Source organism: Sebastes umbrosus, chromosome 21 (genome assembly GCF_015220745.1).
Source record: "Sebastes umbrosus isolate fSebUmb1 chromosome 21, fSebUmb1.pri, whole genome shotgun sequence".
Taxonomy (NCBI): domain Eukaryota; kingdom Metazoa; phylum Chordata; class Actinopteri; order Perciformes; family Sebastidae; genus Sebastes; species Sebastes umbrosus.
In genome coordinates this window covers 24,533,206-24,560,712 of record NC_051289.1, presented here as the reverse complement: position 1 = coordinate 24,560,712, position 27,507 = coordinate 24,533,206, and the positions used below count along the sequence as shown (strand labels likewise).

Below are 27,507 nucleotides of genomic sequence, written 5' to 3'. Positions count from 1 at the left end.
AACATGAATCTGTGTTTTAAGGTACATTGTTAAAAGACCCCTCAATGAGATACACAGAACACTTGTGCAAGTAAAGCAAAAAACAAAATGACACTTTGATAGGAAAAAACACTGTCAACATTGTACCTGTAAAAATAAAACATTTTATATTGTATTTACATTGTTATTGTTCTCTAAAAGAGCTAAATATATCATCTATACATTTGTAATAAAGGTTTTAAACAAAAAGGTATTGGAGGAAATAAAGGCATTCAATTTACAAAAAGTGCTATGATTACAAAAAAACAAACAAACAAACAAAAAAAAAAGCGGCTTGCTAACATCTCTTGTAAAAACCTTCACAAGATACAGATATAGCAAACTTCCATAAATGCTTTGAAACATTAAAACATTCAACTCTACATTTCACATAATAACCCAGAAAAAAACACGTTCATGTCTCATCAAGTCCTGTCATTCAGAGAGGGGAACTTAACACTTCTAGTTCATCATCATTTTTGAATTTTCAGAGCAACAAAAACAATATGAATATGTGAGGTAAATGATAACACTATTGGGTTCGATATGCATCAAACATTTCATGGAACTAAGATGCACCGTCTGTTAAAGGTGAAGGCTGTCAAGTTCACATTTAAGCCACATAGTGTGCAGTCCGATGTCTGTAAATGATTTCTGTTCTACAGATGAAATATGGAACCTTTGTTTTATGAAATCGTATAAATGTGTGACTCGTCCTCCTACAGTTACGGTGTTGTAGGGCTGGCTATTTTCAATATGAGTCAGTATGAGACCAGAGTTTTGATACCAAAACAATATAGAAACCACGTTTTTCTACAAAACCTTATTTTCATTTTACAAAAGCAGCTGTTGAGCATGAATGTCATTCTTCACCTTGGGAACGGTAGTTTAACTAAATACTGAAGGTCCACTAACTAGATTCTGTGTTGCCCTTTAAACATCTTACATACTTTGTCAGCATATTGGGGTTTTATGGAGTTTGTTCACTTGTCGTCGTCGTCATCATCATCATCATCATGACCAAATATGTTGATCACGTGATACATTTTAAATGCCAAATGTTGTCCAAACGTACGCAGCCAAATAAGAACTTTGTAAAAGTAAAATACAGAAGGTAACCGAGTTATGAGTGTGCAGTTATGTTTTTATGTATGCCTGCGAGCCGGCGATTAGAGGAGCTGTGTGTTTGCTCTCAAGTTTTTAATCCAAAATTTAGATTTCAAATCAGGAACTATCAGGATAAAGAAGAAGTGGATCTGACCACACCTTTCATGTCAGCTTTCAGTACAGATTTTGGTATTCAGTGCTACGCAGACATTTCAGGCGATACCCAGCCCGACTCTGCTGGCTAAGTGATTATTAGCACTACCGCTAACTGTATAAAAAAACAAGACTATAGTCATAAGCCCAGAACTGGCACAACACGTTCTCACTACCAACTTGTCAAATACCGCTGCTCGGTAAGTGCTGCCGACACACGGGGAACCTCTTACTTTACTTTTGGGAACCTGTCAGGGACGGCGTGTCAATATACGCTCGCTACATGCATAGTGTCCTTTCAAAATAATGTTCTCTTTTCACAGGAAGTTAGGTGTAGGCAACACAACCACTTAGTTAGGAAACAGTCACTCATAGGACTAAAGCCTGGGACACACCAGGAACGTCAGGAGCGTGTGGCGGCTGCGTGGTGGCTGCGTGATTCACGCGTCGGGCGTTCACACCAGCTGCGTGTCTGCTGCGTTTCTGCTGCTGTCAGCCCTTTCTTTCTACATAGAGTTTGCCTTTTAATGACCATTTCATTTCATTATAAATATCATTTATATTTATTTTAGACAGAGAAATGTTAAGAAACGTGTGGTAATTTGTAAATAATAGTAATAATCAACAATTAAAACTCCGTACTATATTCATTCATGGAGCTCTCCAAGTCACTGCATGTTCTAGGACACTGTCAGGCACATATTTCAGAATAAAAGCCTTGTGTTAACAAATGAAGGAATTCTGTCCATAGAAAAAACGCTTAAGGGCTTTTATTTTGAAATGAAAGCAGGAAGTGTTGATTTAAAAATAAGTCTTTACTTTTTTTCATCTCCGTAACATATTCTACAGATAGACATCGAAAACTGTAGTAATGTTGCTGATATGATGTCAATATACAGTCAATAGATCACTTTCACTGTCTGTTGTTGCTGTGAACCGTGCGCGGCACGCGTCAGAAATAGGATAAGATCTCTATTCTCTAGAAGAGACGCAGCTGAGACGCTCAGCAGTGTGGCTGCTCTAACCTGTTAACACGGACGCTGAAATAAAAAACAACAGGTAACACAGCCGCCAAGCGCTCCTGACGTTCCTGGTGTGTTACAGGCTTTATGATACCAACGAGTCATGTCACGGATTACATTCTGGATCTGCTTGTTGCAACACGCCATTGAAGGTGTATCATCTTTACACAATATATGTAATATTTAAACCGAAGACTCCATGTTTCTAATGGCCCTCCAGAAAGTCTTGTGCATCATTCCAGCAGGTATCTTTGGAAATGTTGGCATCGTGTGAATGTCGATGTTCGTAGATGTTACTGTCACGGTTAATGTGGGAAACATATCAAAATATGATCCGCATCTTTTCCAACGCAGCCGTTATTTGTGCCATTTTTTCACATTTCCTCATTTAAACAGCAAACAACTGATGTGTTAAACGTATTGCATGAAAAATAAGGCATAACTTCTGTTTACAACGTATTATCTGAATATGATTGTGTCCATACTGACGACTGACTTCATGTTGAAAGAAGACGTGGTGAAAAATGCATTTGTGTCTGTGTGGACTGATTCAGGCACCGACGGTCCATCTGAGATGACCTGCAGCTATACTGTCCATTGATTCTCTTCACTACTCATCATGACCAAACATCCACCTGTCTCATTAGCAGGATATTAATGCTAGGTGGAGCTTCGCTATACATACAGCATTGACTTTGCTCTAAATCTCTCATTAACAGACTCCTCTGGATGGTTCGGTTGGAGGAGGAAGTCCAAACTGACTGCAGAAAAATAGCAAAAATACCCTCTCAGAAATTTAAATGATAAGAATCACAGATATGTCCACACCAAAACAGCATGTCCTTTAACAAAGATTGATGTATTCAATTTTGTATGTAATAAATTAAAGATGTAGTTGAGCTAACACATGTTCCCGTCCTTGAAGTGGTATGAAGATAGTTTTGGTTTAACGTGTCCAGGTTTTGAGACTTCTACCAGAACAATGCTGCTAAATACTATTTGCTTTTTTGGTAACAATGTCCCCAGTGACTGGAGACAGTCCACAGGACAGAGCGCTGATAACGATGACAGTTTTATAAATGAAATCGGTTTATCATATAATGATTATCCAATATGTTAGTGTTGGGTAATTTTTCCAAAGCTATCGACCAGGCAAGACTGCTGATATTCTTCTATTCTGCAAAAAAAAAACAGATCACATTCAAAGACATTTTTATCATATATTGTGGATCTTTTTAAAATTCTTGCTTCCTACAATCTCTGTGCGAGGCTGTGGTTAAGGTGAGGGCGAGATCGTGGTATCCTGCAGGCTACAGGCCCATCCACCGACTGGACCGGCCCATCCTTACAGGGCACACTACTTACTGCGTCGGCACTGGATATAAAGTGTGAGATGTGAAATCATCCGACACGGACACAATCCCTATTCTAATTCCTTTCTAATAAGACTAACTTGTTCAGTGCTTTGAGTACCTTTGACATCCATAGTATCAAACTATCTGCCTACAGTAGGTAGATACAGCACTACTGCTGGGAAAACACGTGACGTGTTTCACTGTTCCCAGAGCAGACAAACTTTCTCCCAACGTGTTCAGCTGCATTTGAAGTCTTTAAACATTTCAGTTCAAGGATGAAGAAGGTGATCAACTCTCCCCCCTAAAGCTAGAAACCACAGTACTGCGAGACTCTTTCACTCAAATTATCCAAAGCTGTATGGCATTAATGCGTTCATATTCCTGTGGTGTTAGCTTGAATATCAACACTTTCATCTTAAAAAGATCAGGCACTAAAGATTTGACTGTAATGTTCCGTTACATCTAATTTACCTTTCGAACATGAAAAATAATGATGTACAAGTCAAGTAGCATTGGAAGCTAATGTATATGTGGAAAGCCCACTTTTGATTGATTTTAAAGGGGACTTATCAGGCTCATTTCCAGGTTCATTCTTGTATTTTGGGTTTCTTCTAGAACATGTTTACATGCTTCAATGATCAAAAAACACATTATTATTATTATTCTCCTCCTGTCTGTCCGAATATACCTGTATTCACCGTCTGTCTGAAACGCTCCGTTTTAGCGCCTGTCTCTTTAAAGGTCCCATATTGTAAAAACTCAGATTTTCATGTATTTTATATTATAAAGCAGGTTTAAGTGATATATAAGAAACTGAGCTTTTGAAACAAACCGTTAGGATTTCTGTCCATTTGTGATGTCACAAATATTTAGACAATTTTGCAGTTTCAAACCTAAACATTCGAAATGTGTCCCAGTTTATGTCCTGTTGCCGTGTACGTGAATAACATCAGCTGACAGGATGTAAACATGGACCCAAGCTGTTGCCTAGCAACGCAATACCGTTGCCATTCTGTTAAAATGTGCTAAGTGTTTCAGACAGACGGTAAATAAAGACATATTCAGACAGACAGTAAGAGAAAAATAATGTGTTTTTTGAACATTAAAGCATGTAAATATGTTCTAGTAGAAATCCAAAATACAAGCATGAACCTGAAAATGATATGGGACCTTTAAGAGTCCAGTCTTTTCTGATTGGCTGGAGAGAAACGTATGGCGTGTGACATTAGAAGGGGAGCCACATCTGATTGGCTGGAGAGAAACGTATGGCGTGTGACATAGGAAGGGGAGCCACATTTGATTGGCTTGCTGAATCACATGTTTTATGATCTAAACAGCCCACAATAAACTGACTGGTCGTCTTATTTCACAGTTTGTGGGTTTGTAAGAACTCCAGATCCCTAAATGGATGAACACAAACACGTCCCCTTTAAGACACAGATGAACGTTAGGATTCAAAGGTCAAGATATGACGTCCTATTATTGCAAGTTGGAATATGTAAAAAAAAAAATTAACTGAAATACTAGCAACTACTTCCTTTGTCCTCGTAATAAGTCTTTCAGTTATTGTCTGAACAGTTTCAGCTCCGTCATGTTTTTAGCTTTCAGATAGTTCAGTAAAGTCATTTAATTTAGAGTCTATTATTATCATTTAGATGTCCTGTTAACATTCTGAATATCTGTTTCACATCCCATTACGTCGGCTAAATGAGCAAATAGCAGCAAAATTAGGCAGTTTCACAAACTGTACAATTGAGGAGAAAAAAGTGACTAGGCTTTATACTTCTATTCAGGGATGGGCAGTATTTATGAGAAATGTATTTAAAATATGCTATTGAAAAAATATATGGTATTGTATTTTGTAATTTGTACTTGATGGAATTGATAGCAACGGTTTTGTATTTTATATTTAAGAAGTTTTTAATTTTAAAAATACTGAAAATACTGTGTATGTGATGACATCACATATATGCAAACTACAGAAGATAGTGTGTCCGGTAAAGTGCTCCAGGCTTGCTGGAGAGACATGAGAACGGGGCATAAGGTGTGTGAAACATGTTGTTTCCTACTTATAGGTATATAGTAAATAGGTATAGTAGAGCAAAAAAAACGTAACAGTTTATGCCGTTATATTCGAGGTAGGCATTAGTCCCTTTTACCATTTTCACATCTTTGTTACGATGGTAAACCGAGTTCACTACACAGCAGGCTGTCCTCAGAGCTAACGGAAGCTTTTTTATAAACTTTCATCATCTGATTTTATACGTGCAAAAAGAGAATAGCCTCAAACAGAGAATTGAGATCTATAATAAACACTTTAGAACGTGTAACTTTAAGTTTAATGCACGCACGTGTTGGGCAGCACCGTCATTAAGAGGTAGACATTATGTGTGACATAATGGTTGTTGCGTTGTCTATTTAACTGGGGCTGTCGTATGTTTTATACACACACACTTGTATCAATTGGAATATTTTTTTGCATTTAGCTGTTAGCAAGCAAAGAGGATAAGTGGATTCAGCGAGCAGAGTAACGTGTGAGAGAGTACGAGGAGAAGCTGAGAGAAAATACTAGAAAAGATTGAAGAGATCTGAGCTCACCTAAACCTGCATGTTTAGGAAATTATATATAAAAAAAAAAAAAAAAATCAAATAGTAGAGCGATAGCAGCGGCTCCATGTTTCCTAGACATTTCTTGTAACATTTTGAAAAGTGTACTTTGGTGCCAGATAAACGGTTTGTCCGCTGAAATATCTTCTAAATATTTTAAAGTCCTCTCCGTGGAGTACAGACAGCTTGCCGGGCTCTCCGCTGAAGAAGAGAAGACGAGTGTTCCTCTAACCGTCTCACAAAATCTAAAGAACTTCACTCATTGCACTTTGTAGTGTAATGTTTGTTGATATGTATTCTAATATTATATGGACTATGTGTGTACTGCAGCTATAATGTGAAGTCCAGACCTTTGACTGGGACGATATCATGGATTTAAATAGTTTAAAGGTCCCATATTGTGCTCATTTTCAGGTTCTTACTTGTATTTTGTGTTTCTACTAGAACATACAAACCCTTTATTTTCCTCATACTGTCTGCCTGATTATACCTGTATTTACTCTGTGTCTGAAACGCTCCGTTTTAGTGCATTTCAACGGAATTGCGTTGCTAGGCAACAGTTTGGGTGCATGTATACTTCCTGTCAGCTGATGTTATTCACATACACTGCAACAGGAAATAAACTGGGACACATTCAGAATGTTTACGTTTAAAACTGTGTAATGATCTAAATATTGTATATTTGTGACATCACAAATGGACAGAAATCCTAACGGCTTGTTTCAAAAGCACAATTTTTGAATACGGGCTGTGTGTGTTTCTCCGTATATTGAGTGTTTTGATAGTTTAACAATATTTATAAAGCACTTCAACCTGCTTTATAATATCAGAGACGTGAAAATCTCACTTTTTAACAATATGGGACCTTTAATATTCTATAATAATCTCATGATCAGTAAAGTCCGTGTGCTGGTGAATGAATAGATCAGAGAGGCCTACGTGTGGAATTGTGTTTTAGTATTTTTAAAATACAAAATACCGGAGTTCATTTTAATTGCGTGGCTGCTGTATTTTATAATTTAATTTGATAGAGAGGCTGGAATATTTGGTTAACAGTGCCCCTTTTGTCATATTTGCTAATAATCTGGCTAATTTCACATAGAATGTAAAAATTGTAAAAAATTATGCTTTCTTTAAATATTACATTTTTAAATTGGAGTACTTCATCTGAGATTGTTTCTGCTTTAAGTCAAGGGGGGGGGGGGGGGTCCAGTGAAAATATTAATTAAGCTTTGCAGGTTCAGCCCTCTGACCCATCCCAATCATTTTGTAGATCCCAATTTGCATATGTATGGTTGACTTCAGCATACCCTATGACCTTTTATGATGCATAAAATACGATGGTACTACTGTAGGTATCACATATAAACACTTTAAAGGTGACTACTGTAAAAATCTTCGCATCCAATCAAAAACAATTTTTTTTGCTTGTTTCAGTCAAACAGTCACAAACGAGATAATCTACCTGCACTTCTTAGAAGTTTGATAGGAGTGTGACGTTTGATAAAATACTTTTTTTATGACCTTTAAGGCACTTTAAGGCACAATGACACAAGCAAAGGGGAGAGTGAAAGTAGCCGTATTGATTGAGCCTGTAGTGAAGACAACTCTACTGGGCCGGTTGACACGGATCACTTCAGCTGGCCTGACCGGGCGAGGCTCATAAAGGCTGAATGGCTGTGTGTGTTTGTGTGTCACGGTTCAGAGCATAATCTCAGTGTGTTAATCCAGAGACTCTTCAACTGGGGATGCTGTGTGTGGTGGTTGAAATACACTGATGAGCTTCAGTCTACGTCAGTGTTTCAGCAGTGTGTGTTTGGGGTTAGAAGAAAGGTTGGAGAATGAGGATATGTGAGGACCGATGAAATGTAAAACTGTAATACTGTTGTCAGTAGTTCCTGCTCAGTACATCGTTGTGTGAATGCATTTATGATCTATTGATTGATCAATAGGACCAAATTGATGTTTTAACTACCGATCACATCTACCTTAACTGATAAATATATTTAGGGCATGTCGGAGATATTTCGATCGAGTTTTCCCAAAATTCCAGGAAGTCTTTGGTTTCCTATAATTTTCACGATGTATTGGAAATTATCTTGCAGAGACTTGAAATAGTGAACGTCAGGTCTGCTGCTGCTGACTGCACTGATCATATTACATAACAGTGATGTTACTGACAGAAATACAAGCAGATATGATCACTGTAAAGGATTACCTGACTCAAGTCAATTCATTTCCATACAGATTAGAAATTAATGAAACACAATGAAGGCCTGGAAAATTGCAAAAAAAACAGACAACAACAACCAAAATCGGGTATGCTGTCATTTATAGTGCGTGATGTATTAACTCGATTTATTACACGGCTGTGTTGAATACTCAATTCTGATTGGTCAGTCACGGTGTTCTGCGGTCTGTAATTTCTGTAAAACAGATCTTTGCTATGTATAGCAGACCGTTGCTATGTATAGCAGAGCGATGCTATGTATAGCACTGTTGCTATGTATAGCAGAGCGATGCTATGTATAGCAGAGCGTTGCTATGTATAGCACTGTTGCTATGTATAGCACTGTTGCTATGTAGGCTATAGCAGAGCGATGCTATGTATAGCAGACCATTGCTATATATAGCAGAGCGTTGCTATGTATAGCACTGTTGCTATGTATAGCAGAGCGATGCTATGTATAGCAGAGCGTTGCTATGTATAACAGACAGTTGCTATGTATAACAGACAGTTGCTATGTATAACGGCCCGTTGCTATGTGTAGCGGCCCGTTGCTATGTATAGCGGACCGTTGCTATGTATAGCAGACCGTTGCTACGTATAGCGGACCGTTGCTATGTATAGCAGACCGTTGCTATGTATAGCACCGTTGCTATGTATAGCACCGTTTCTATGTATAGCGGTCCGTTGCTATGTATAGCAGACCGTTGCTACGTATAGCGGACCGTTGCTATGTATAGCAGACCGTTGCTACGTATAGCGGACCGTTGCTATGTATAGCAGACCGTTGCTATGTATAGCACCGTTGCTATGTATAGCACCGTTTCTATGTATAGCGGACCGTTGCTATGTATAGCAGACCGTTGCTACGTATAGCGGACCGTTGCTATGTATAGCAGACCGTTGCTATGTATAGCACCATTGCTATGTATAGCAGTCCGTTGCTATGTATAGCAGACAGTTGCTATGTATAACAGACCGTTGCTATGTATAGCAGAGCGTCGCTATGTATAACAGACAGTTGCTGTGGACAAAAGACCGTTGCTATGTATAACAGACCGTTGCTATGGACGCAGCTCAGCTCAGTCGGACTCTGGAGGACCGTTTTTGTGTCAAAATATTGATTTCATCAGTAAGTAGCCGTCTAATAAGTGGGATAATGTACAGCTAGCGGGTCATTGCTGTGAAAGAATCCCCTTACTTCGCGTCGGGGTGCAGCATCACGCTGTCGGGAATTCTTTCACAACAATGAACGGCTCGCTCGCTGTACATTATCAGTTACGTAAACGGGCAAAAACAATCCAAAACTAAAGCTAAACTTGGTCCCTACCACAAATAAGAAAGACAAAAAACAAAGGTCGACTCTGATGACATCATAAAGTTCAAAGTGCTGTATGAACAACAATCTGCTTACTGAGGTCAATCTATCCTAAAGCATCGGGGATGCTATTGCTATTAGCATTCATCTATGTGATATTCTCCAACTCCCAAAAGACTAACTCATGTTTAACCTGACCCAGCTCTCACAGTCACAGGTCAGACACGTTCACATTATTGCAGAAAAACAGATTTTGCTCTATTAACGTGCAGGTGGCACGTTTTCTACTGCCGGGGGGTACCGTTAAAGATGTTTAAGTATGTTGTAGCCTGCAGGAAAAGTCGTTTTTCTTGGTAATCAAAACAGAAGAATTATGGATATTGTATTTGCATATCCACGCAGCACAAGAGGATCGTTTTTCTGCGATCATGTGAACACATCATTAGAGAACAGTGGTGGGGAAGATCTGCCGACTCGTCAATAAAAAGCTTAAGGTGAAAATAATTCAACCCAACAGTAGCCATTAGAATGCTGATTAAGCCAAACCGTGTGTGTGTGTGTGTGTGTGTGTGTGTGTGTGTGTGTGTGCTGCTCTCAGTGCTGATTACCATGTGTCTGCTCATGTTGTCATATTAAATGGACAGAAGTGCTGATATCTTGTATTACTAGTGTGTTGTTTGGGTTTCTCCGGGTGTGTGTGTGTGTGTGTGTGTGTGTGTGTGTGTGTGTGTGTGTGTGTGTGTGTGTCAGTATGTGTGTGTGTCAGTATGTGTGTGCCGGGTGCAGTTACATACTGGATCACTGAAAGGCTTGGTGGAAGCGGGGCAGTGTGGTGGGTGAGCTCAGGTTGGATATGAAGGACGAGGAGAGCCTCTGAAGAGGACTCTCAGCAGCCTCTGGGCCTTCGGGAGGCTGGGGGGGCAGCTGGACGAGAGGCGTGGGCTCTTCGTTGGGCGGATAGGCCACGCCTTGCCCCCCCCCGCCGCTGCCCCCCGCCTGGTTGTACGGGGGCCCGTTGAGTGGCAGGAAGTTGAAAAGCTGTGAGAAGTCCATGAGAGAAGAGGATGAGGCCAGAGAGTCGCCCGCGGCGCCCGCGGCCATCGGCGTGGATATTTTAGACATGGACGCCCCCCCGCCCGCCGCCTCCAGCACGCCCACTTGAGGCTCCAACTGGAGCTTGGAGGAGGAGAGTTGGGCTTCCTGGGCTGCGGAGGATGAGGAGGGCATGCTGTTCTGCAGCTCCATCAGGTAGGTCTCCAGTTCTCCCTTTAGATTCTGCTCCCGCTCCTGAGAGGAGACGGCGTATGAGGTAAAGTTGGAGCCCAGTGGGTACTTAAAAGAAAACGGGTGTGTGGCGGTGGGGAAGGGCTCTGTGTCCAGGACGGAGCCCGCGTACATGTTGAACTGGTGCGGCGGCCTCGGCGTCAGCATTCCCGGGAGCTCGCCCTTGATGCCCCCGGACGCCAAGTCGTAGACGACGGGCTCCAGCGAATCGGCCGGCTCCGTTTTGACCCTCAGCAGCTCCCGGGCGTGGCTCTTCTTCACGTGACGCGTCAGGTGGTCCTTCCTCCCGAAGCGCTGGGCACAGTACTGACAGAGGAAGTCTTTGCATCCGGTGTGCACCACCATGTGGCGTCGCACATCTTTGCGGGTGTAAAACCGCCGCTCGCAGTCCTCGCAGCGATGCTTTTTCTCTTTGGTCCCACCAGAGGACTTGCCGGCGTGCGTTTTGAGGTGTTCCAGGAGGACTCCGGTGCTGGGGAATGGCTGCAGGCACACTTGGCAGGTGAGGTCTCCGCTGTTGGCGGCGTGGAGGGCGAGGTGGCGTTTGAAGCCCAGCTTGGTGTTGTAGCTCTTGCCACACTCCTGACAGGCGAACGCCTCCTTGTAGGGGTCGTGAGTGTGTAGGTGATTCTTTAAGTGATCCTTGCGGTGGAACATTTTCTCACAGTATGAACACTTGTGGTTTTTTTCTGGCGAGTGAGTTGCCATATGCCTTGGAACACAGACACATTCTATGAGCACTCAGAATTGTTGCAATCATGTTTTTTAAGATGGCATGCTTTACATTACACAGAAACACAAGAGCTGAAAACTAGTATTCATCAACACATCATTGTGATTACTACTGAGCACTACGTTTAAAGGTGTTAAAGAGAAAAGCAACATGCTGCAGCCTGCAGTGTACTGCTTCTGGTCTGTACCGTAGCAGCTTGTATTTGGAGACGAAAGCCTTGGTGCAGTCGGGGTGGGAGCAGCGGTAGGGTCTTTCTCCTGTGTGAGAGTACGAGTGCACCTTCAACTTCTCCAGACTGTTGAAAGCTTTCTGACACTCCTGGCAAGGGAAGTTCTTTTTTGGTTTCCCGTCTGCTCTCCTGCGCCTCCCCGTGGGCGGCGGCGCGAGCTTGGTTCTCTCCAGGACGTGGTCACGGTGGCCCTGGGTTCCCGTGGCCATGGCACTCTAAGGCTGACCGGCTACATGGACAGGGGCACAGAGCCCGACTAGTACTGATGCAATTATTCTATCCAGTTCTATGTGCTCAACACCGCCCGGACGCAGGGGCCTGGGGGGGAGAGAGAGAGAGAGAGAGAGAGAGAAGAACATCTGAATGGTTGCTGGCACTACAAAATACACTAAAACTTACAGTAAGTCATTAATCAGCTGATCAGAGGCCAACATCACTAAACAAGTTCAAGATTCAAGTCAACTCCGGGTTTTATAATCCAGCTCAGAGTGGCCATGTGACCGATGAGGAGTTCTTAATGACAAGCTATATAATCAGAACCATAAGCTCGATTGATATCTGTGGAAAAATGTGAATAAAGCAGCTGCGAAAAGTGATAGTGAGCGGCAGAAATAATAATAATAAAACACTAGAAATGATATCCAAATATTAAAAGTAGATGGTTATAAAGTGTGACAAGTGTGGGAATTATTACATATGTCTTTTTTAATACATTCCGCATTTTCAAAATGAATATTATAAAAAATATTAATACTATTTTATATTAATATTCATATAAATTATTATTAATATGTGAAACATAAAAAGTTTGGAGGAGAGGAGAGGAGAAGAGAGGGGAGAGGAGGGGAGGAGAGGAGAAGCGAGGGGAGGCGAGAGGAGAGGGGAGAGGAGAGGAGAGGAGAGGAGAGGAGATGAGAGATGTGAGGGGAGAGGAGAGGAGAGGAGAGGAGAGGAGAGGAGAGGAGAGGAGAGGAGAGGAGAGGAGAGGAGAGGAGAGGAGAGGAGAGAGGAGAGAGGAGAGAGGAGAGAGGAGAGGAGATGGAGGATGATGAAGTTTATCTGACCATAATGATGCATTTATAATTTCCTCCTCATGTTATTGTGAGCTGCAGTGATGAAATAAGAGCACGGACATGGCCAGGGATCCTGTTCTTCATTAGTGTGGTGAACTATCTCTCCGTTTGTTAGAAGCTCTTCTTTAAACCCACAGTTGAAAGTCTATAGAACAATGAAAGGATTCTTCTGACCAACAGAAATATCTACTGCTCTGTATTTCTTGTCACTTTATTGTAAAGTCAGTACTTCTGTTACGGTCAGGGTCTTTTATTATTATATCCATGGTAACGGCATCTGCAAGATTTCGCCTTATATACCGTGGGATCCGCACGTATTCGGGTAGGCACGTCCTGATAGGCCCGTTACGTTTATGCAAAGTTCAGTGGGCAAATGCGTGCTCGTGATTGGTGGATAGTATTACCCATAGAGTCCAGTAGAGGGCTCCACCTGTGCTTATAGAACTAGGGTTACAACATCGTAACCTTCGTTACCTGACGATACCTGAAATACTGAGCTCATATTGATATTGCAAAGCATACACGTTTTCATTACAACGGGTGGTTTAGCTTATACTCACTTCAGAGAATGAGCCACTGCGATATTCCGCCATGGCGTTCTGCAGAAGGATAAGTCCACCCCCTAGCAGTAGCTTATTTACATTTATAGGCTACTTTATAGAGTATAGAGTTGGTAAATGTACCTGTTCTAATTGAGGGGTGACAAGCTATTCTGTCTATTTAGAAAAACATCTGACATTACACACGATTTCACCAAAAGCCCAGATATCCCAGTGTTCCACCTGTAATGAGACGCAGCATGCATTCGTGGATCTGTTTGCGCTGGAGATGTAAAAAATTGTCTCAAAACTCCACACACAAAAAGTAAACTGATCTGTGCGTATCAGGCGATACATGCACACACAGGAAGCTTTTCGATAGTGAAAATGATCCGATTTGTGAAGTTGAAGGTAAAAATACATATCTAAAATAGGAATATTTATTCAAGTCGTGATTTGTAAAACCGTTTTATGTGTTCTAAATGATCGGTGTTTGAGTGTAGATTGGAACATGCATTTGTGAGTATAAAATACACACAAAAAGTTGTACACGTTCGCAAATCTTATTTTTCATGTGTAGATCATGTAGTACACATTTGTGACTGTCCTGTGACTAATTTCACTCCATATTCAACCTCTCCAAGTTCTCCCACACTACACCGCTCCATCACCCTGCTCTGGCTACTGGTGGCTGTTCCAACCAGTTTCAAGACACTGGTACTTGCTTATGTTGCTGTGAATGGGTCAGGCCCATCCTACATCCAGGACATGGTCAAACCATAACCCCCCTCCCCAGCCCATCCACTACGCTCTGCTAAAAAAGTCACGGCTGCTGTCCTGGCTCCACTACGGTTGAACGAGCTCCCTGTTGACATGAGGATATCAGAAAACCTCTAGACATCTGTTCAGACTACACCTTCAGTCTATACATTACCAAGCTTCCATTTGTTTGTCCTGAAGCTGAAACCCTAATGTACGCAGACGACACTGTTTTATTTGTACATGGCAGAACCAAAGCATCGACGGTTCAGGTGACAACATGGCCCGATGAGTGCTGCCTCCAAATACATTTGTCTAAAACAGTCAGCATGTTCTTCTGCAAATTAGTCCTAATGAGCCTCACGTACTTGTAGCAGGTGAACGATTACAGGTTGTGAGTCAATTTAAATATATTGGGGTGTAAATTGACTCCAACCTCTCCTTTAAAGGTCCCATATTGTAAAAAAAATTGTTTTAATGTCTTTCACTCAATATACGGAGAAATACACACAGCCCGTATTCAGAAATTGTGCGTTTGAAACAAGCCGTCAGGATTTCTGTCCATTTGTGATGTCACAAATATACAATATTTAGACCATTACGCGGTTTTAAGCATAAACATTCTAAATGTGTCACAGTTTATTCCTGGTTGCAGTGTATGTAAATAACAACAGCTGACAGGAAGTAAACATGGACCCAAACTGTTGCCTAGCAATGCAATTCCGTTGCAATTCCGTTGAAATACACTAAAGCGAAGCATTTCAGACAGAGGGTAAATACAGGTATATTCAGGCCGACAGTATGAGGAATATATATATATTTTTAACATTACAGCATGTAAACATGTTCTAGTAGAAACACAAGATACAAGTATGAATCTGAAAATGAGCACAATATGGGACCTTTAAGTATGGTAATACTACTAGATGAGACATAGATGATCACATGGAGGCCTCTGTGAGAGACTGATGTGGGCGAGCACATCACTGGAACATGCCAAAACACTGCTTCATCCTACTGCTGCCACCAAGGTGAATATTTTATATCTTCCACATACCTCCCTTATATATAGGCTAATGCTTTTTTCCAAAAAAGCACCTACACCATATAGCTCCTCTACAATTAAACAGCTTTCCTTACAGGCCTACCGACTGAAGAATCTCTCCCAATCAGCCTCGGTTATCTGGGATTCCATATGAGGCCAAAGGAACACAAATAAATTAGCTCATGAATCATGTATTTCAAACACAGAGAATCTTAGCTCTCGTCTTAATCCAACCAAGTTTTAAAAGAGACATTAAATTGAATAAATAGATAAAACTGTGCTGACTGAACACAGGAGATACCCAGCAGAGAGAAACAACAACAGACGGACCTGTGATTCTGTGAGATCGTATACTGCCGTCTACTCTTTATCCTTGTTGATCTTCTGTGCTACTCCTTCATCTACTCTGTCACTCTCTTTATAACTAGTCCACATTCTCCACTTGTTATTTATTCTGAAACGTCCAGTATTAGCGGTAACGTCAGCCTCTGCTGTTTACCTTAGCCCTGCGTCTTGTCGAACCTGTTGTACCTGCCTAGCCTTCTTTCACTTCACAGCTAACAATACTCTGCTAATTTGTTAACTGTGGTTTGTGCTGAGTGCTAACGGGCGGCTGTTTTGGGGTGAGTTTGGCTACAGTGTCAAAGAGAAATCTAGTAGGGATGTCCATAATTAACCGTTTAACCGTTTAACCGACATTAAGCATTTTAACCGATTAACGCTATCAGTTAAAACGGTTAAAAGAAATGTTAATAATTAACTCAAAAGCTGAGCGGCTCATCTCTTTAAAGAGAAAAGCTGGTCCACCTTAACAGCCAAGAGGCATAGAATATTGAAATCACCACTAATTACAAGCTCATCAGAATGAGTAATAATGTCTGAGATAAATTCTCCAAATTCTTCTAAAAATTGTGACTAAGGGCCAGGCGGTCTGTATAGTACCAAACTGGACAAGGCGATTTATAGTTAATGGAGATGATTTAAATATAAGAGCCTCAAATTAATCTAATATCATGTTTGAGGGTTAAATTAGAAATAGATTTGTAGACTACAGCAACATCTCCACCTTGTGAAGTCAGGTGGGGAAGCTTCATTTATCTAGTCATCTTAACAGGGACATTAACTATATATTGAGGGTAGTGTTAGCACTTACTGTATCTATCTTTGAAGATACTGGTATCACATGAAACTAGAAACCTACTTGGTACCAACTATGTCATACTAGTTAGCTGGGAAGGAGGTTAAATAACGCTCCAAAGTTTGGCGAGGGAAAAGGGGTCCCTTGACCTCTGACCTCCAGATATGTGAATGTAAATGGGTTCTATGGGTACCCACGAGTCTCCCCCTTTACAGACATGCCCACTTTATGATAATCACATGCAGTACATGTGTTATTGTGTCCTATTCTGCAATGGTGTGAATATTTCTGCATACTGGGGTCCCTAAACAGTCTGTGAATTCCATAAATTGGGTATCACTGTAAATCTGAGACTCTTGTGGATCCAATGAGCCCAACTGTTTCATGTGTGATGATGTTAGTCCCCATAGGAGACATTTCATTGACCTCACTGTATAAAATAACCTGTGGTGACCTCCAGGATAATCACAGCCTCATGAAACTTTACAGCCACAAACTACAGACCTAGAGCATTCAGAGGATGGATGGATCAAACTACAGACCTAGAGCATTCAGAGGATGGATGGATCAAACTAGAGACCTAGAGCATTCAGAGGATGGATGGATCAAATTACAGACCTAGAGCATTCAGAGGATGGATGGGTAAGACTAGAGACTTAGAGCATTCAGAGGATGGATGGATCAAACTAGAGACTTAGAGCATTCAGAGGATGGATGGATCAAACTAGAGACCTAGAGCATTCAGAGGATGGATGGATCAAACTAGAGACCTAGAGCATTCAGAGGATGGATGGATCAAACTAGAGACCTAGAGCATTCAGAGGATGGATGGATCAGACTAGAGACCTAGAGCATTCAGAGGATGGATGGATCAAACTAGAGACCTAGAGCATTCAGAGGATGGATGGCTTTCCTAGCTAGATTGACAATAAGGGGGTTTCTGAGCAGTTTAGACAATACAAGTGCTCGCCATCCAATCGCAGAAAAATGCAATTCCTGCAGAAATTCCTAAAATGTCAAAAGGTTTTTGATCCCAAACACAGCATGGCTTTTTCTATGGTGTTCCTCGAGGTCTTGGTGTCTTAATGTGGTATTATGGAGGGATTATTGATCATTTTTATCGATTCTCCAGTGGTAAAAAATGGTTAAATGTAGCACCAAATCTGTGTAACAAATGGTTTCAACCCCAAAAATTGCTGCAACAATGTATGAGACATAATAGAGCATGGTGATGACCATCATATACTTCTATCATCATGTTCTAAGCCCGTATACACTTTTACCATCCATTTTAATTAATTCATTAAATAAATTAATTCATGTTTTTTTCTGATTTGTGACTAGAACAACTTGACACACAGTGCTGAGCTGCATCTCAGATTAATCTTCAGGTTCCTGCGTTCAGATGATCACTTACTACTGCTGACCTGCTATCTAATACAGTATTCCTCCATCATCCTCCTGTATGTTCATTGTGTATTTAAACAAATGTATAAAGACCAGTTTGGTCCATTTCTCAGTAATAATGCCTGGATTGTTCTGGATGCCTGTCATATAGGGTATGGGTATAAAAGTAATTTTAACTACAACTAAGCTGCCACTCTGCAAAGGTTATCATATCAGAATATGTCCCAAACACAGAGGATAATAATTACTACTCTTTTCCAGGCCCTGGACTAAAAGAGTTATTTTTTGACGGGGAGTTTTTCCTCCTCCGATGAGAGGGTGGTACTGTAAAGGACAGAGGGTGTCATGTCCTCGACAGACTCTAAAGCCTTCTGAGGAAAGTTTATGATTTGTGATTTTGGGCTATACAAATTAAATTGACTTGACTAGATAAATAGATCACATCTACATCATACATTATCATATCATTATTGAAAATTCATGGAGAATTATCAACACAATTATCAGCAAAAGTTCACATGATCTGCTCTCATTATGGGGATGAGTATTATCCATCAAATGTTCAAATACCCATACTGTACATCTCTGGTACATTATCCATGCAGCACACTGCTGAGATTTCTGTAGTACTGTAATTAAATTAAAGATGTTTTGTAACTTTAAAGCATGAGTTGTTATTCATACATTTATAACAGAAGTTATATATAAAATAATAACTACACTGGTAACAGACAACTATTCTGCAATAATTAATATTAATCAGTGCTTGAAATTTTAAAGAAAATGTCATTATAACACATGACTATGCATTGCATGATTAATATTTTGTCTTAGTAAAAAGTCACTGTTTTCATTTCTTTTTATATAATTTTGAATAACATTAATGATAATAATAATAATCTGTTTCTTTACTCACTTCAATTAGCTGCTTTTCTTCACTGTATACATTTAATATATAAATTCATCAATAGAAACAAATCTTTCTAATTATTCTGTTGGAGTTTAAAGATAAAGTGTGCTATACTGAAGGTTACAACAATATAGTTAGTATTAATTTTAAGACTAAATGCCTATGAGACCACGGTTTAAGAAGACTTGTTATTAAGCTGATATTAAACTTTATTTTTATTATTGTTATTGTGCTCATTAAATATTATCTGTCTAATCACAGCTGCAACACTGATCTCAGGACAACAAGTAGAACTGCTTCAGACTATATAGGTGCATTTATGTATATATAAAATAACTCTGGCGTAAGAGGACTAAATGAATTATTGCTTTAAAAACAACAGTTTAGCAACTGATGAACACATGAAAATAAGTTTATTTCTCATACAAATATCTTAGCTAAGAATGTTCAAATTTTAAGAAAACTCAACAAGCCTGTGAGCAGAAAAAGTTTCATTTCTAGGAAAAATTCATGAGTTTGACAAATGCAACTTTTTCACATCAACATTATTCCCTCCTAGAAAATGTCCTTTTTATAGGCTCAACTAAAAGCAGCATTTTAAAGATCTCAGGTGAAGCAAACACCTGGAATCAAAGATAGAACCATTTAATGCCCATGCAGTTTACAGAACAATGAGACTAGATAATCATATGTATACACTGTTAAGAATTTCCCAGCAAAATAACAGTAAAGAACTGGCAGCAGGGTTGCCTTTATGTTACTGTAAAATTAACAATATTATACTGTCGCTCAAATTTACAGCTTTGTACTGTTAATGAAAAATACAGTTTGAACTGTTTTTTTCTTTATTAATTTCACAGTATTTTACAGTTAATTTACTGTTTAAAGATACATTATATAGCTGTTTTCCACCTTTCTTTTACATTATCTTACTGATTTGTTTTAATGCACTATTTAGGTATTTTAATAAACATTATTTTTTACATAGACTTAGCAGGTTACAGACATAGGAATAGTCACACTAAATACAATTAAAGGCACTTGTTAGGAAAAAGGCTATAATAGACTTGTTGACACTTTTCCCAAAATGTCTGTCTCTAGCTGGCTACAAGCACAGAATGCAAACCAGAACAACATGTGAGTGAAGAACAATAAAGCTAATTCACTGATTTTACAATCATGTACAATGTACAAGCCTCACATGAGCAGATCAGGTCCCAGAATTAAACAAATACTGCGTGAAACTGTTACTGATGATACTTTAGACAGTTGATCAGCAGTAAAGTGATGTTTTTTTAAGAATGCATTACAGTTTAATTTAACAGGTTTTCTTTTGTATTAACAGTAAAGCACTGTTTTTAGCAATGACAGGTTAATACTGTTGAAATCCTGCTGTAAATTAACAGCAATTGTTTACAGTGTAGAGTTTAGGTCTGGTTTAAGGTAGTAGGACAGGTGTAAACAGGAACTGATCCAGTAGCAGCTTCCTAAACCACCGACACCAACACATGACAGGCTCATAGCAGCACATCTTTATAAATACCAATTACTAATGTGCACAGTGCAACCTGCCACAAGCAGTCACACTGAGTTGACTTGTGTTCTTAAAAGATGAAGACATGTCCAACCAAAATCTGAATTAGCTGAATTCTCCCTCCATTTTGCTGCTTTATTGACAATCAATCCTCCTGTTTTCTCTAGTGGGACTCACAGCAGACCTGTCATCAGATGACACCGGATCAATACTTTAGTGGGTATAAAACTGCGATAGAAGAGAAGCAGAATGAGCCTGCTAACATGATCACACTGTAGTTGTGTAAAGGAGATGCTTTGAATCGATAAGGACATGTTGACACTGCTTCATGATGAACTGTGTGTGTATATGAGGCAAAAAATAAATAATGCAGCAAAAAAATGTCATTAATGCTGAATCCAAGTGCGCGTGTTCCTGTCGCTCCTGATCGCACTGCGGTTGATATTATAATAATAATAATAAAATAATATATATTATGTGAGGAGATTGAACTTTACTCAACTTTTTTCTATTTCTGCTGGTTCCTGTGCTCTTTAAAGTTGTCGCACACGCACCGTGACACTAATATCAGCAGTGACATCATTTATTTTAATACTAATGTGAGTGTGTGTGCTGTTCTCTGTGCTCCAGACTGGATCCTGATTAACTCTAACTTTTCTCCCCAGCTCACCCCTCTCTCATAATTTAAATAACCCCCAGATTTTAATTCAACAACTGAGTCACCGCTCACTTAATTCACATCAAACTCACCCCAGTCGCTTTAACATCCTTCCTGTCGGGTTTTTCTCCACTTTCAACTATTTTCCGAATTTTTAATAATTTTTTTCTCATATTTTTCGCGAGACGCGACGGGCCTGAAAATTGTTTGCTTTCCTCTCTTTCGAGCAGCCATTGTGTGTATGCGCTGCGATGCAACCGCACTAGGGGGCTTAGCCACGCCCACTACAAGTCCCGCCCACTCGTTGCTCTCTTTCTTTTGATTCGCGTAAATTGCTGCCACTTTCACTATAATGTCACTCACAGTCCCGCTCGGTTAAACATCATTTAGTGGACTTGCTGCACGTACTGTCAATCGTTTAAATTCAGTTTAGCACCATTTATAACCATAGGAAGACTAAAATGTCAGCCGAGAAATCCTATTGGCTCCTTGGAGTGTCAGTCTATGTGTATATCTTTTCAGGCGCTCCTATTGGCTGAGGCTGCTGTCAGTCGTCGGTGACGCTGTGTGTGATTTTGCTGGTGCGCTGTTGAGAGAGGAGGAAGGTTAGCTTGTAGCTTGTAGCTCTGCAGGTCTCCTGTTAGTGAAAGGTACGTAAAGTCTCCGTCCTTTGTCCACTCACTGTTACCTTAGTCTGTCCATCTCCATGACAACCCGCCACACAGGTCCCCGTCAGCCGCTTGGTAACATCAGTGAAGGTCAACGTGTTTGCAGGACAGCAGCAGTGTTACATATAGTGGAGGACGCACCAGACTCCGTTCAGAAATCTGGCATTTAAGTAAAAACGTGTTGATGTTTATACATTTACTTCACCGGTCGAGACGGATTAACACGTTTTCTACAAGAGGAAGAGACGCTTTTTAATTCGGTATACTTTTTACACACCGAGCTGAAATGGTTTTAATATTAATTATACACACAATGTGGTAGTAGTGGAGGACGCACCAGACTCCGTTGAGAAATCGGTCAGTACAGTAAAAACGTGTTGATATTTATACTTTTACTCCACCGGTCGAGAAGGATTAACATGTTTTCTACAAGAGGAAGAGACGCTTTTCAATTCGGCATACTTTTTACACACCGAGCTGAAATTGTTTTAATATGAATTATACAAACATACAGTTTCTGCTGAGAGTTAGTTGTTAGTTAGTGTGGTTCAGATTGACTGTGGCTTGGTTGAGTAGGTTCTGGCTGTAACATTGTGAATGTGATTTATCATAAAATTTGTTTTTTAAACTGTGTATTGTAGATTATGATGTGTTTTCTCTCCATACATGAGCTGAGATATTTAACAATACATTGGGAAAGGTTACAGTAAAAGCAAAATGTTTTCCTAACAAACATTTGGAAGTTAGTAAATTGTAAATTATCCTTTTTACACATTAAATAGCCCCAACATGCAATACCTGGCCATTTTTATTATAATTTATTGGAAAACCAATTTGTACTGTTGTGATATACAGTATGTATGAAATGTATGAAAATAACTGCACTAGAATTTTTAGCTGCAAGTTTTTCTGCATGTAAATGCAGTTGAAAATGTAACATTTATATATATATAGTACATTTTAATAGACTGGCATAATGACTTAGACCCTGACTGATGTAGCGGCTTGATCGAAGTTATCAACTAATATTAGCTTATCACAGATAGTCTATATCTGTATCAATGTAGCCTATACTATATGTTGGCTGACAAGTAGCAAGAAACTGCAGTACAGAAACACCAAAGATATGTTTGCCATAACAAAAGGGTACTGGTAAATGAAAGATACATGAATACATTTAATGCTTATTTTAGTGTATATATATGTATACATTTGTTTTTATTTGCTGTTTGTGTATTTATCAATTGTGAAATGTCCCGCTCTGTACATATCTTTTTCACAACTCTTAAAGGGTAACTTTGGTATTTTTCAACCTGGACCCCGTTGTCCCATGTTTTACTGTCTAACTGACTAATAAGGACAACAATATTTGAAACTGGTCCAAGTATTGAGGGAGAGCGCTGTAGACAGCAGCTGCTCCCTGGCAACAATACGGTGCTATTGGGGCAAGCTGACAACGTCATTTACGTCCACTAAAAGTGCTTGTTTTTTTCCCATGACATGCTGTGACTGTTATTATAAATGTCTTACATTATGGAAAGAATCTCGCCCTAAAATCTAGTGAGTTGACGTGTAGCTGGAAGACAACGGTGGAATAGTGGAATACATCCATGGTGGAAATGAGAGTGGCAGCCGGGCAGAGTTTTGTGGAGTACAGAAAGCGTAGCTCAGTGTTATCTAAAAGATTTTCAAAGTCATGGCTGAATATTCAGCTGATTTCGACAATGTGGATGAAGTCTTTGAGGTCGATGGACGCCTGTATTTATTTGAGCCAAGGTACTTGTCAACTATTGGTATCGGTATTTAGCCTTAGATGGAGTTTACCACCCGCCTTCGTTACAACATATCTGCTGGTTTTATTAAAACGTTCAAATGAACTGAGCTGTAGAAATCATCAGAGTATAATTCCACTAAGTGTTTAAGTCATTCATCACAGTTACATTTGACAGAAGAGGTAAACCATGACCTTGTTCAACTGAACCTGTTTATATTGTCTATCTTTACACAGGTCTGAATGGCTAAAACTGCACGAAAAGTTCGTAATGAGGACTTTAACCCATGCATCGATGTAAGCTACTGACCCCTTTACATCCTGCATTATGTCAGACATCGGCTCAAACATGTCTCTTAAGTTTCTAATCCTGGAACTTCTTCTCTTTTTCAGGAAAGCGATGCCTCCCAGAAGTGTTCGGGTACCTATGATCCGAGCATGTGTTCAGCCTATTTCCAGAGATATAAGAACTGTAGGAAATACTGGGTGAGTGTATGTGAACAAATAATCCGGACATGTTCAAAAGATGAGAGTTGGATGCATAGAAAGGCGTGATCAGAGACCCGGGCTTTGTCTCTCAGAGACCATATCTCTGGCTGGCCCATCATGCTCCTTAATAGAGCTCTCCAGTCATTTAGTATTGCTTGCATAAAGTTGTGGGACTCACAAGAGACAATATTTTTAAAAAAGAATGGTCAAAATCGAAGCAACAGAGGCCGAGATATCAGACATGCACCTTGTTACATAAATGTGATGATAGTTTGACATGTTGGTCTCATGTCTGAGTAAGAAGCAGTCTAACATTTCTGTAACACGACTCAGGTCACAGCAACACGAGCTTCAATACGCAGAGACACAAATGAAATGCACATCTTGTAATAAATGTAGCTGTTTATTCTCATTTATTATGGACGAAGAAAATAAAATCAGTTTAATAAGCTATGAAATACTTTGAATTAGTTAGTTATAGAGGAGATTCTTCTCATGTCAGATCAGTCTACGTATATATAGACTATATATAATAAGTTTTCCCTTGGTTGCAGGTCAAAACTAAATAAAACCATCTTGTTTTTGTTGTTTTCTTTCATGCCAAATGAGCAAATAGGAATTAAAAGAGAGTTTAGTGTATTTGTTTATGTTGAGATCAGCTGTTATTAGTGGTGGAGCACGTTGTTACTCTTTCCAACAATCACCAATTCTGGTTTGGTCCAAATAAACTCTTAATTCACCGAGTTAGATGTGAAAATATGCCGACTCTACACTCTGTTTCCCCGCCGTCTCTATCTCTGCTCGCCCAGCATTTAGCCCTAGCTAAATTAAATAAGAAACCTGCTATTGTCTATATTTTAAGGACCCTCTCGCCGGCCTTCCTGCTGTATCATCCTCGGCCGTGCAGTTCAGAGGATGAGATCGGCGAATGCTGCAAACAGATAAAGACATAGATATGAAACTGTTTTATATGTATACAGATTTCGGAGGAGACCGGCGGCGTTGAAAAAAGTCTGTCCGTTCAAAACTACTGTCTGACTGCTAACATTACTCGCGTTTAATAGCGGTCCACTTCCGTGTTTTGGTACGGCTTTTACACCTGATGCGAACCGTACCCGAGTACACACGAACCGTACCCAAGTACACATGAACCGTACCCGAGTACACACCAACCGTACCCGAGTACACACGAACCGTACCCGAGTACACACGAACCGTACCCAAGTACACATGAACCGTACCCGAGTACACACCAACCGTACCCGAGTACACACGAACCGTACCCGAGTACACACGAACCGTACCCAAGTACACATGAACCGTACCCAAGTACACACCAACCGTACCCGAGTACACACGAACCGTACCCGAGTACACACCAACCGTACCCGAGTACACACGAACCATATCGAATACACACGAACCGTACCCGAGTACACACCAACCGTACCCGAGTACACACGAACCGTACCCGAGTACACACCAACCGTACCCGAGTACACACGAACCATATCGAATACACACGAACCGTACCCGAGTACACACCAACCGTACCCGAGTACACACGAACCGTACCCGAGTACACACGAACCGTACCCGAGTACACATGAACCGTAACCGAGTACACATGAACCGTAACCGAGTATACATGAACTGTACCCGAGTACACATGAACCGTAACCGATACAACATCACCGATACCACTTTACGGCAGTGTGACGTTAACCTCTCATCACCATCTTTCGGGTCCTATCGCACGCGCTCACGCTCCACCTCCCAGACGGTGCGGGCGAGACGGGCCGGTGGAGAGCCCGACCCCGCGGGGCCGGGATCCACCTCAGCCAGCGCGCGCCGGCCCTCACTGTCAGTGCGCCACGGGGTTTTGCTTCACCCTCTGACTCGCCCGTGCGTTAGACTCCTTGGTCTGTGTTTCAAGATGGGTCGGGTGGGTTGCCGACATCGCCGCAGAACCCTGGCGCCTTTGACATGGGCCGAGCCCCGCCCTGGGGGCACGACGCGGTTGGGGCGCACTGAGGACAGTCCGCCCCGGTGACACCTTGTCCACGGCCCCGGGAAGCAACTTCACCCGATCCTTTCCAAGCCGACCTAGAGCCGGTCGCGGCGCACCGCCTCGTATGCGGGACTCCCCAGCCTGCCGTGTGTCGCTCACATCCTCCATCTGGCTGTTAACGAGGGTCTTTTGGCACAGAGAAGTACTTGTATCAATACTCGGTATTGGCGAGTACCCAAATGTAAGAACTTGTACTCGTACTCGGTCTGAAAAAAAGTGGTATCGGTGCATCCCTAACATGAACTGTACCCGAGACCACCTTCTTAAATGGATTCGGGCACGGTACGGAGCGTTCACACTAATCAATCAAACTGGACTTTGGGGACAAGTGTACTCGGATCCGGGCCAGGGTCCCTGATGTGAAAGCACCCTTAAATATCTATGCCATTCAAACTGCACACCTCCAGCTTTCTGTTGTAAATGTCGTCTCCGAGCCTTTAAGAATCTGTTGTTTGTTTGTTTGTTTGTTTGTTTGTATGTAGCACAACATAATGATGCAGAGGAGAAGAGAGGGTGTGAAGCCTGACATGCCCGCTGCTGCAGAGAGGCAGGAGATGCTCGCTGCCATCGGAGGGAAACCGTACTGAGAGTCAGCAGGGTCACACAGAGACACTGTGAAGACCAGCGGGGACCAGGACATTTACTACAATGCACCACTGGTTGGGTGGACACTGTGACCCAGGGCCTGACCTGTACTCAAGCTCAGGTCGTGTGGAAGTGACCTTCTGTAACTGGTCTATTCTAGAGAGGGAAGTCACAGAAACACAAGATATTATTTATTGAGGTTTATTATGTGACACAACATGAAATGAGTTAAAGAGCTTTTTGTTTGAAGGGAAATGTCCTCTACATGTATTGTTATTGTGGTATCACAACTCTAATTTTAAGTCACAACTAATGAGATCCAGTTTAGTGCAGATTCCATCATGAATACACAGGGTCCTTAAAGACACATGCTTGAACCAATGACAATTATTCACACTGTAAAACAACGTGTGCGGAGGACTTCTTCATCTATGACCCCGAAAGCAAGCTGGGGAATTAACTCAACTGACCAACACGGTGAAGTGTGACACCTGTCATCTGTCTAGCCTTAATAAACAAGGACTATTGTATCATTGTTTCCCCAATTTGATTAGTTTGATTTGCACCTCATTCTGCTTTTGTAGGTCGTATTTTTCAAATGTTTTTCTGCATCCTCATATATGAATGCTGTCCCATATCATTCTAAGCTGTCAGATCTCAGAGGAAGTGTTGACTCCTTTACTTCCTAACTGTCATCATCATCATCAGGAATCTGAAACATTGCATCTTCAGGCTGATAACTGCTCTGACAGGCAAGTTGAACAAACAGAGGTTAGTTTTCCATCTCTTATACTGGAGACAGAAATA

At 40.8% G+C, this 27,507-nt stretch overlaps 2 protein-coding genes across 3 annotated transcripts; one reads left to right on the top strand and one right to left on the bottom strand.

The window, feature by feature from the left end:
- Positions 1-9,650: 9,650 nt before the first annotated feature.
- Positions 9,651-21,485, bottom strand: plag1 (pleiomorphic adenoma gene 1). Its single transcript, XM_037756497.1, has 3 exons — positions 21,209-21,485; positions 12,012-12,371; positions 9,651-11,803 (listed from the first exon to the last, which is right to left on the bottom strand). Exons 2-3 carry the CDS (start codon positions 12,260-12,262, stop codon positions 10,606-10,608), a joined length of 1,449 nt encoding a protein of 482 aa, XP_037612425.1. The 5' UTR covers positions 12,263-12,371; positions 21,209-21,485; the 3' UTR covers positions 9,651-10,605.
- A 148-nt stretch (positions 21,486-21,633) lies between these two features.
- chchd7 (coiled-coil-helix-coiled-coil-helix domain containing 7) lies at positions 21,634-27,231 on the top strand. 2 transcript variants are annotated; one of them, XM_037756515.1, is made up of 4 exons: positions 21,634-21,766; positions 23,793-23,852; positions 23,949-24,041; positions 26,598-27,230. In XM_037756515.1, the coding sequence occupies exons 2-4, from the start codon at positions 23,799-23,801 to the stop codon at positions 26,700-26,702; spliced, it is 252 nt and encodes an 83-aa protein (XP_037612443.1). In that variant the 5' UTR covers positions 21,634-21,766; positions 23,793-23,798; the 3' UTR covers positions 26,703-27,230. The 2 variants fall into 2 exon arrangements, with proteins under 2 accessions (XP_037612443.1, XP_037612444.1); XM_037756516.1 differs by lacking the exon at positions 21,634-21,766 and adding an exon at positions 21,885-22,044 and having other exon boundaries at positions 26,598-27,231.
- The last annotated feature ends 276 nt before the right edge of the window (positions 27,232-27,507 follow it).